At 39.3% G+C, this 12053-nt stretch overlaps 1 protein-coding gene across 1 annotated transcript; it reads right to left on the bottom strand.

Moving 5' to 3' along the window:
- Positions 1 to 1800: 1800 nt before the first annotated feature.
- Positions 1801 to 2794, bottom strand: LOC102774188 (taste receptor type 2 member 46-like). The gene is given in 2 exon segments (XM_015561667.1): positions 1801 to 1890; positions 1892 to 2794. Coding segments are annotated over 2 exon segments (993 nt in total).
- Positions 2795 to 12053: the final 9259 nt, after the last annotated feature.

Below are 12053 nucleotides of genomic sequence, written 5' to 3'. Positions count from 1 at the left end.
TTAGCAGGACACAGGATACACATAATGTATCCTTAGCAGGACAGTATAATGCTTATATTCTAACTAGAGGCGTGGCGCACGAATCTGTGCACTGGTAGGGCCCCTCGGCCTGGCCTGCAGACATCCCCCGAAAGTGTTCTGGATTCAAGAGGGCACAGGCCAGGCCGAGGGACCCCACTAGTGCATGATCGGGGCTGGGGAGGTACTGTGGGAGGGCTCCAGCACGTGTTTGGCCCATCTTGCCCAGTCCCCACCAGCTGGACCCCAGCAGCCAGTTAACCTACTGGTCAGAGCATCTGCCCCCTAGGGATCATTGTGCGTCATAGCGACTGGTTGATCCGTCGAACAGTCAAACAAATGGTCGGACACTTAGCATATTAGAATTTTATTATACAGGATGGTGCAGACAGATGATTAAAAACTTTGAATAAATCAGAAGTGGGAAAGGTTTATATTGAGATACAGGTAATGTTAAAATTTCATAATGCTAAGATTTAATATAGACATGTAAATGCAGTTGTTAAACAAGGTCATACATTTTTTTATTATGATAGAACTCACAACCAAATATATTTCAACATACTGTCTATTTCACCATTTTCCATAAGATTATACTAAAAACAGATCTGAAGACTTTTTATAATTATTACATGGACATCATAGATATCAATTTTCATGTATGCAAACTTATGTACCATATGTATATACTACACTTATTTTGAGCATATATTTAAGGTAGGTAAACAAAATTTTTTTTAATATATTTTATTGTTTTTTTACAGAGAGGAAGGGAGAGGGATAGAGAGTTAGAAACATCGCTGAGAGAGAAACATCAATCAGCTGCCTCCTGCACACTCCCTACTGGGGATGTGCCCACAACCAAGGTACATGCCCTTGACCAGAATCGAACCTGGGACCCTTGAGTCTGCAGGCTGACGCTCTATCCACTGAGTCAAACCGGCTAGGGCTAAGATAGGTAAAATTTGAATATTTTCTCTGAAGTTTAAAAGGAATTCTTAAATAGAAAGATGGAGCAGATGATTCCAAATTCAGAAGCCCAAACATGGTGAATATGTAAACTAAATAAATTGATATAAGTTTTTGAATTAGAAAATGTCTTCTCAATTCAAAAACAATAACATCAGTAAAAACATCATGATTATTTTGCTTTCTTCTTAATTACTATTATAGAACTTATTTATTTTCTAAGCTTTCACCTATTGTATTAAATCTAATACTCTATAGTACTATTTATTGTACATGAATATAAAATACATTCTAAATATGTTTGTCACTCTTTAATTTCATTACATGCATCTTTTCCTAAGAGTTCTGATTGTTTTCTATTAACCATGAAGTAAGAATTCATGATGTAATAATATCTATTTCAAGCATCTATATTGAGTGTGTGATTTAGAACTGAATACCCTTACCAACCCAAAGATTGGAGGTTCAAACAAAAAAATTTAAACTCACTGTGGTACATATGTGTGGTATTAATTACAAGGGAAAATAGCAATAATTCCCTGAGATGAGTTATCAGTCCTTAAAAATGCATAAATATAGATAATAAGTTCTTTACTTGCAAGATGATAACATAGAATATGTATGTGAAGTGTTCATAAATTTATAATTCTGAGCAATTTCTTATAATATTTTATAAAATTAGATTGCTTACCTGAAAAATATGGCAATGTTATAGTCTTTCTTGTATTTTTTATAAACATGCACACATATATATTTTTGTGATAAACTTAAGTACAAGTTTTTCTAGGTATACCTTACCCAATTCTACACACATTAAGAAATGTAGTAGGAAGTACAAAACATTGCAAACTTCATCAGTTTATTTTCTTGCAGAAGACACAAGGTGCCCCTTTTATTTCCTTTCCTTCAGCCAGCACCTCAACTGCCTCAGAAGTGACAGAAAGGCCTGTCTCAGCTTCTTGTTCCCCCAAATCAGGATAAATGAGTGGCTCGATGGATACAGGATTCCAAGAACTTGGCAAAGCAAGGGAACTGAATTGTTCTGCATAGTAAAATTCCAAAATGAGATGATTTGAGCGAAGAAGTAAATGACAAATATCAAAAGAAAGGAGATCACAGTTTGCATGGCTCTTAAGTGGACCTCAGTGCTGGGATCTTGGAATCCTTTGCCACTGACCTGCATCTTCTTCAGATGTTTCCACATGGAAAAGATTAGCAGCAGAACAGCTGTCAGGGACACAGTGAAGGGTATGAGGTGTACAAGCACAAATATAATCCCATTTGAAAGGTGTGCGATGTCCCTCAATTTGCTCTCCCAAGTGATGTTTCCTTTATATACGTTCATCTTCATTTTTTCATCTATGCCTACCACTGCAAAATGAAAAACCAAGAAGACCAAAGTCCCCCACAGTATCATGATAACCACTCTTTCAGCTCTCCATTTTAGGTGAAGAAATAAAAGACAGGAGAAATTGGCTATCTTGAGCAAATAAAGTATGCTGAGGCTAGTAGCAAGCCAGAGACAAAAATGGTTGCTTGCTACCCAGGCAATATAAACAATAGCTCTTACTTCTGAACTATAGCTCGCTGGATGCAATACTGTTCCATACCAATTGAATACTATTACCCAGAGCAAACTAATTCTGGAGACAGCCAGAGCAGTGAGAATTCGATCAGCGCAGGAGAGCTTGTGTTTCTTGACCCAGTCAATGCAGCTCACCAGTGCTATGAAGCCATTGGCAAAATTTCCCAGAACAAATTGAGCTATTATAAGGATGGAAAGAATGCTTGGTAATAAATGTATCATGTCTAAAAAAAAAAAGCCAAGAATAATATTATTGGTCGTGAATCCTTTACTATTCTGACCTTAAGTTCTATTTGTAGCTGATCTTGAATGTGTATAAAATTCTTCTTTCTTTTAAATTCTATGACCAGTGCCAAGCAGGAAAGCACCAGGATATGCTAATGCAAGAGTTCAATGCTTTCTTTATGAAAACATTGTTATTACCCAAACAGCTCAAATTAACTCCTATTCAAATAATGTCCTTGCTGTAGGCTGGAATATATCATAACTGATATTGCTGTAAAAGCTGAATTCTCATTTGCTAGCATGCAAATATAGACATATTCTCTTTCAATGATTTGCAATTTTCTTTGTTTAACCTCTCCATAATTTGTATTCACAACTCTGTCATTAGTAAACCATAAAAGCCCAGTACGTTGACTGTACAGTGAAAGCTATATTGTTCAATAAAGCTTGGTCACAGGTTTGATGATTGAAAGGTTCAGAGTGGGCCGGGATCGCGCATCTATGACATGAGGCTGTAATGTATCAAAAAGCTTTTATTGCCGAAACCGGTTTGGCTCAGTGGATAGAGCGTCGGCCTGCAGACTGAAAGGTCCCAGGTTCGATTCTGGTCAAGGGCATGTACCTGGGTTGCGGGGACATCCCCAGTAGGAGATGTGCAGGAGGCAGCTGATCGATGTTTCTCTCTCATTGATGTTTCTAACTCTCTATCTCTCTTCCTTCCTCTCTGTAAAAAATCAATAAAAAATATATATTTTTAAAAAAAGCTTTTATTTCAGGTGCCTGGGTGCAGAGGGGCTGAGTGTGACAAGGAGTCCGCAGAGAGTACCGGGAGGGGAAAGACTTTTATTCGCTATTGCTGGCTGCGAAGGATCTGGTCCTTCATTCCTCCCACTACCAGGTGTCTTCTGGTTATCTGTTCAAGGCTGCAAGCTTTCTGCAAGATGTCTGCTATGCACAATAAGTTTTTCTCTGTGCCACTGTGTTCACTTTAAGCCTTTCATTCCCATCTTAAAGGGTATATATAAAAGAAAAGAAGGGAGATGGGGTCGCCTGCATGAGAGGGGATGTCATGGACACCTAAGGAGTAAATTCAGATTATTTCCTGGGATATAGGCCTGTAGGGTCTCTTTACCTAGGTAAGGATGAACTGTCCTACTGTCTGGTTAGCTAGGACTTGTAATCTTGTTTGTATAATCTTGACAACTAATTTTAAAATGCAGGGCCTGAGGAGGAAGAAGGGGAGGAGAAATAGTGTCAGAGGACCTAAAAGGGGTAAAAGACAGGTTAATCTGGGCAGACTATGTAGGCTGGACCATCTGAACTGCTCTATACTATCCTGACTGATCTCCTTGAGCCATTGAGCATTCTGTAGAATGCATTGTGTTCTTTCATCTATTTGACCTATAAAGTTTAGATGAAAACAACAGGAGGTGTTAGCAACTGAACACACCCCACCCTCTTTGGCTAAAAGATAGTCTAGAGCGGCCATGGGCAAACTACGGCCTGCGGTCCGGATCCGGTCCGTTTGAAATGAATAAAACTAAAAAAAAAAAAGACCGTACCCTTTTATGTAATGATGTTTACTTTGAATTTATATTAGTTCACACAAACACTCCATCCATGCTTTTGTTCCGGCCCTCCGGTCCAGTTTAAGAACCCACTGTGGCCCTCGAGTCAAAAAGTTTGCCCACCCCTGGCTAGAGCTAGTCAGTTGTCTATAACCATGCAAGCTAGGGAATCTAAAGATTTAGAGAGCTGTTTGAAATTTTCCCCTGTGTCTTCTGTGGTGGTTGCCATGGCCACATTTTTCGGAATGACAGCATTATATGCTATTCCCCCAGCTAGTCCCGCGGCCGTGGCTGCTGCAACTGCAGCTATAACAACAGCACTGATACCAAAGTCCCTTTTTTTTCACTTGGAACTGAGGCATGTGGTCCAAGAGGCGTTATTAGGCCTGGATGAGTAGATACTGCCTGCCTCCGGGCTGACATAGCCCATAGCCCAGAGGCCCCCCCTGCCGGGCTGGGTCTAAGCACGGGACAGCTGTTCCTATCTGTGCCTTTGTATTGTCATGGGCCCCTAGGAACATGATTCCTGTTGGTAGGCAGAGGACTCCAGTGTTGTTTGGGCCCTGAGAGTCTGACCTTAGACCTAAAGTTAGGCTGGAGTGGTTAAACCAAGAAATGTGGATGGTTGTGTTAAAGGAGCATCCGGGATAGTGGTTAATCTCTATGAAGCGGTTGCCTTGGAACTTTCCCCATTGTGACAAGGCTAAGTCATACTGACTCTCACTGTACCTGTTGCCTGAATCTGGAATTGTAAGATTGCAAGTTGCTGCTGTCAGGTCGAGATAAAGGTTAGATGTAATACTGACCTGAGTACCAGCAGTATAGTTGAAGATCATGTTTTGGCTTGGGTTAATGGTGTTGTACAGTGTTAGAAAGACATGGTATGTAAAGATGGACCAGCTGCCGGTAGCTGGTGTATATAGGTGGTCTGGAGTGCAATGGTGTCTGTCCCTGGGGTTAAGGTGGGGGAACATTGAATTTGTGGCTAAGGCTATTGTATTGTAAATCAGCAAATGAGATACAAGACACCTTAATAAGCTAATTAATTAGGAGTTGTTTATTGCGCCCAGAGGGAGGTGTCTCTTCCAAATCTCTGAGCACCACATACAGGAAGTTTCCAGTATTTATACTTTTCAAGCCTCTTTGTTTGCAGATATTACAAAGGGCTCTGTGTATGTTATTGTTACAGACAGTTGCTGGGAGCCGGTCCATCCTTGCTGTTTCAAGGGACCTGGCATATATGGCATACTGTTCTTAATTTGTTTGCTCACCTTCTTGGCACTATGTGTTTTAACCAAGGTCACCTCTCCGATAAAGGTTGTTTCCCCAGGTAGAGATTTTCCCCTGAAGTTAGGGAGGGAATAAAACCTCTTAACTGCCAGGCGGGTATGAACCTGGCTGGAGAACCTGGAGAACCTGGCTGGAGAACCTAGCAAGAGAACATGGACACAGAACTTGGCTGGAGATTGTGGCTAGAGATCCTGGCAAGGCTGCTGATCAAGTGAACGCTGTCTCCGTGTCATTCCTTCTTCGCCGACTCCGTCCACACCTTTGGGGACCTCTGGACCTGCTGGGGTTGGACCCCGGCATCAGAGGCATGGAAACATGGAACAGACCTGATGCAGGGGGTCCCGCGGGGGTGAGGCCGACGGAGTCCTATCGAAGCATGCCCGACTCCGGAGACAGGTTCAAGACGCAGTCTGAAGTTTATTGTTTAAGTGCAGAGACATATATAACATTCCAGACCAATCAGAAGTTTACACCATCCTTAGGGCAACCAATGGTAGGAAAGTTAGGGTACTATGTAGGGGCTCTAGGGGGCTTACTCAGGCGGGCACTGCCACTTCCCCGGTGTGCCAAGGAAGCTTGTATAGGCGGAGTGTGCTCACGCCCTTGGATCCGCCACTGCACTGAGATAAATCTCCTGAGCTCTTCCCACACAGACCAACAAATCTCTGAGGGAAGGGAGGGAGGGTGTGGGAAGAAATTAACCAAAGATCTTATATGCCTATGGACACAGACAATAGGGTGGTGAAGGCCTGGGGTGGGGCTGGAACCAGGTAGAGGGGGACAATGGGAGATTAAAAGGGAACATCTGTAATACTTTCAAACAATAAAGATTTTTAAAAATGAAAACATAGATAAGATTTACAAACTGGTTGGGCTAAACATGTTCTTACTATGGCTTACCCTTCTATATCAAGGACATTAAGTAACTGACACTGAAAACTTTTTGGGCAATTAAAAACATGACAATAGAGAAAGGTAGAAATATCTGGATTCTGGAATAAGGATAATTTATTTCTGTTCTCTCTACCTCTCTCTATCCAACTCTATATCTATATATGTATGTACATATCTATCTATCTATTTATCTATCAACTGTGCTTGGGCTACTATAACAAAATACCACAGACTGGGTAGCTTATAAATAGCATAAGTTTCCTTCTCACAGTTTTGGAGGAAGGGAAGTCCAAGATCAAGGTGCCAGCATGGTTGGATAAGGATCCTCTTCTGGGTTTTAGATTTTTCATTGTATTCTCAAATAGTGGAAGGAGCACTATGGGAATCTCTTTTTTATTAAAAGAAAAAAGAGCATTAATCCACCCTGGCTGGGGTGGCTCAGTTGGTTGAGCATCATCCCATGCACAAAAAGGTCGCTGGTTCAATTCCCAGTTGGGGCACATACCTGTATTACTGACTTGGTCCCCAATGGGAGGTGTGCAGGAGGCAGCAATTGATGTTTCTCTCACACACATCGATATTTCTCTCTCTCTCTCCCTTCCTCTCTCTCTAAAATCAATCAAAACATATTTTAAAATTATTATAGGTTTCAAGTGTACAATTCTGTAATACATTATCTGTACATTGTATTGTGTGTTCACCATCCAAAGTCAAGTCTCTTTTCATCACCATTTATCCCCCCCGCTTTTGGATTTTTGTTTTTAGCATTAGATTTATGTTGAAATAATCTAATCTTTGTCTATTAAAACATCAAGTTTTTCTTGAATGCCCAAGGAAGGCCAATAGTCACTAAGGGCTGGTTGTTGATCACTAACATTTAAGTATAATTTTATTGTTAATAAATGCATAAGCATACAAGCATATGCACACACACACATACACACACAGCTCATGGAAGGAAGTAATTTTTGTCCCATTGTTTCAAAATGGAAAAGGGAGTCTCAGTGAAGTCATCTAGATTTAAATCCATCTTTTATTTCATTCAGGCTTTTCAGTCCATTATCAACAGATGTCAAACATCTCTCATGCTATGGCTTTGATAGTTTCTCATTTGAGTCTATGTAATATTTAAATATTAATTACTTAATTTAAATATTCAAAAATGTTATAAATATTCCTTGGAAACGTCAAAAGAGCATGTAGTTTCCTTTGGAAAGTGTAGACTTCTCTGTATATGAAAATTCAGTTTGACTTTCTCTGTTTAATTCATTCTGACTGCTTAATATTTTAAGATTAATAAATGTTAAAATCAGCCCCTAACCTTATATTTTGTTGTTTCAGTTTTTATATTATAACTGTTTTCATAGAATGATCCTAAAGCTGGACTGCCATAAGGAAAAAACAGATTCTCTGCTTTGTATATCTCTGATCTTGGACTCTTTTAAAAACTACTCTGCTTCAGTATAATCAACAATAAAAATCAGAAAACCATGGTAAGCTTTTTGGGTGGGTCTTTGTGAGGAGTACGTATACTATTTGCGTAGAGTGCTTTCAATTATGCCTGTCTAGTACAGACACCAGCCACCAAGAACTGGTAGTCATTAGACCAGGTTATTTGATACTTCAAAGTTAACCTGGGAAAACTTCCACCTAGGAGTACAATGTAGCAGTAGAAAAAGACAAGATTTCCTCCTACAACAACCAAGAAAAGGGGAATAAATTGTCAAAATTATATTTTAAATGCATCACAGAGCTGAGTAAGGAAGAAGGACCAGAAAAGTAAAAACCAAGTAAGAGGGGAGACTTTAAATGAAGAGATGATCTGCATATTCAATGCAATCACTATCAAATCCCAGAAGGCTCTTTTGCAGAAAGTGAAAACTATCCCTAAAATGTTTGTGGACATGCAACACTCTTAATAGCCAGAAGAATTTTTTTAAAGAACCGTTTCTCATTTCAAAGCTTGCTACAAAGCTGCATTAATCAAGATAGTACACAACTTGAATAGCAATAGACATATATACCAATGAATTAAAATTGAATCTCAAAAATTAAGACTCACCATCCTGGTCAGATAATTTTTAAAATCATTTTTTGATTTTTCAATTACAATTGACATACATTATTATGTTTGTTTCAGGTATATAACTCAGTGTTTAGACATTACATAACTTACTAAGTGATCATCCCAATCAATCTCACACCCATCTGACACCACATATGATTATTAGAATATTATTGACTATATTCCCTGTGAGGTGCTTTACATCTTCATGACTATTCTATAACAACCAATTTGTGCTTCTTAATCCCTTCACCTTTTTCACCCATCACCCAACACCCCTTTCTTCTGGCAACCACCAATAAGTTTGTTTCTGTTCTGCTTGTTTATTAAGTTTCAATTATTGAAAGATATGTATTTATTGCCATTTTATTGTTCATATTTTTTATATATTTTTTCTTCTTAAAGAAGAGCCTCTAACATTTCATATAATATTGGTTTGGTGGTGAGGAAGTCCTTTGGCTTTTCCTTTTGGGGAAGCTCTTTATCTGTCTTTTCATTCTGAATGATAGCTTTGCTTCCTTGGTAGAGTAATCTTGGTTGCAGGTCCTTGCTTTTCATCCCTTGGTATATTTCTTGCCACTCCTTTCTGGCCTGCAAAGTTTCTGGTGAGAAATCAGCTGACAGTCTTATGGGATCTCCCTTGTGGGTAATTAACTGCTTTTCTCTTGCTGGTTTTAAGATTATCTCCTTGCATTTAACCTTTTGTGCTTTAATTTTAATGTACCTTATTTGAGGTTCTCTGTGCTTCCTGAACTGTACGTCTATTTCTTTCACCAGGTTAGGGAAATTTTCCATCATTATTTTTCTAATAGGTTTTCAATTTCTTGCTCTATTTCTTCTCCTTCTGGTACTCCCATGATGCAAATGTTGGTATGCTTGAAGTTGTCCCAGAAGCTTCTGACACTATCCTCATTTTTTAAAAATTATTTTTGTGCTATTTTGATTGGGTATTATTTGCTTCCTTATATTTCATATTGCTGATTTGATTTTCAGCTTTATCTACTCTACTGTGGACTTCCTGTAATACATTATTCATTGAAGTTAATGTACTTATTTCTAACTGATTCTTTTTATGTATTCTATCTCCATTTTTATACTTCCTATCTTGTTTTTGAAGTTCTTACTAAGTTCCTACTCTTTCATGCTGTGAAAGTTCTCACTAAGTTCCATGAAGTTCTCACTAAGTTCATTGAACATCCTTATAACCATTGTTTTGAACACTGCATCTAGTAGATTGTTAATCTCCCTTTTGTTTAGTTCTTTTTCTGGTGTGTTTTCCAGTTCTTTCATTTGGGACATGTTTCTTTGTTTCCTCTTATTGGCTGTGTTTGTTTTTTTGTGCTAAGTAGAGCTGCTGTGTCTCCCGGGTTTGGTAGAATGGCCTTGTGTAGTGGGCATCCTGCAGGGTCCAGTGGTCAGCCTCCTTGATTATCCAATCTGGGCACTCCAGAACATCCTCTGTATGCACTATGTACACCCTCCTATTTAGTTGAGCCTTGATTGTTGTTGGCATGTCAATGAGAGGGATTTATCTCTAGGCCAATTAGTTGCAAGGACTGGCTGTGACCACAGACCCCTATTGAGGGACAGCAGTGCTGGGGCCCACCCTGTAGAGAAGGACATATTTCAGAAGGACTCTGGTACCTGCTGAGACTATCCCTTGAGTGTGCCACTTGTAGAGGTGGTTTAGTGGTGGTGCTTCAATGTAGTCTGAACCTGTCCACTGGGTGCTCTGGCTCTGGGAATTCTGGGGAGGTACAGGACAAGGTCAGTCACTGCCTGTGTACTTCCAGGAGCCACCTGGCATGAGCTACAATGCAATATGCAGATGGTTATTACTTGTGTGGCTTGAGGTGCCCTGCCAAGGCCAAGAACAAACTAAGTTCAGCTGTTAGTGCCAGGCATGGGGTCATTTAGCAAGAGGCATGGGGCATGATGAGGTCACATGCTTGTTTGAGAGATTTTATGAAAATCTGAAGCTTTAGCCAAGATAGGTTATTTGTATTTAAAAAAAAGAAAAGGTCACTGAAAACAGCTTAAGTGGACCTGAAAATTGAGTGAGATGGCTTTACCGAATCACCCAGGTGGAGCAAATAATGTGAGCCAGATTGATGTAGTCTTAGATATGGTAGCTACCTGGAGGTGGGAGGGCTCATCAAAGAAACAGTGGCCTCTTCCAGCACTCTGTCTGGGAGAAAACTGCCTTCCCAGCTCCTGCCCTCATGCTAAATAAATCAGTTCCACCCCATATGTCTCTGGTGACTTTCAAGTTGCTGCCCCAGCAGCGGAACTCAAAGGAAGTTAATTGGAGGAAGTCCAAGTGTGGGCCCTTTAACAAGAATGTCTGGGACTATAGAAGCTCTCTATCTCCCTCAGCCTCAATCCTCTAGTTTTTACAGCCAGAAATATTGGGCACTTCTTCTTCTGGCAGTAGAATCCTGGGTTTGGGTACTTCATTTGGAGCTGGGACCCCTTGCTCCTCAGAGGGACCTCCATAACTGGGATTTCCCTCCTGATTTTTTCCACCACCTGTGGGTGTGTGACCCACCCATTATGCTTCTCTGTCCCTCCTATGAGTATCAATGTGGCTTCTCTTTAATTCCCTGGATGTAGTGCTTTCATTCAGCCAAATTTCAGGCTGCTCTGCATGATGGTTGTTCTATAGTTCAGTTGTAATTTATGGTGTGTTTGTGGGAGGATGTGAGTACTGTATTTGCATACACAGCTATCTGAAGGGCATGTGTCTCAGATGTTTTTTTAAAAGGTACTATGTTTGAATCAATGGGTAAATTATCTCTTTATTTTTTCAATGGGTGGTGCTGGCAAAATTTAATATCCATATGCATAAAGTTGAATTTAGTCCCTTATTTTATACCATATGAAAAAGTTACCTTAAAATTTATTATAAGCCTAAATAGAAGTGCTAAACCAATAAAACTGTTAGAATAAAATGTAGGAGAAAAGTTTTGTAAACTTGGGTTTGGTCAATTTATTAGGTGCAATGCCAAAAGCAGGGTGCATAAAATTTAAAAACTAATACATTGAACTATATAAAAATTGAAAACTTTTGCTCTGTGAAATAAATATCTGATTTCAAAAATGTAAAACTATACTAATTAAGTCAATGTGATACTGTTGCTTATTATATAAATAGGTCAATGGATAGAAAGAATGTCTAGAATTAGATCCACACATACATGGCCAGTTCATTTGCAACAAAGGAACTAAAACAATTCTGTGAGAAATAAAGTTCTTTTTAATAAATTATGCTGGGAAAGTGAATAACAGTATGGAAAAATGAACTTCAACCCTTATTTCCCACCATACAAGAAAATCAATTTGAGGTAATCATAGACCTAAATATAAAATATAATATAATGAAGCTTCCAGAAAAAAAATGTATATTTTTGTGATCTGGGAATAAGCAAAGATTTCCTAG

Source organism: Myotis davidii, unplaced genomic scaffold (assembly GCF_000327345.1).
Source record: "Myotis davidii unplaced genomic scaffold, ASM32734v1 scaffold1017, whole genome shotgun sequence".
Lineage (NCBI taxonomy): Eukaryota > Metazoa > Chordata > Mammalia > Chiroptera > Vespertilionidae > Myotis > Myotis davidii.
The sequence above is the reverse complement of the archived record's forward strand: the minus strand, read 5'-3'. Positions and strand labels throughout refer to the sequence as shown.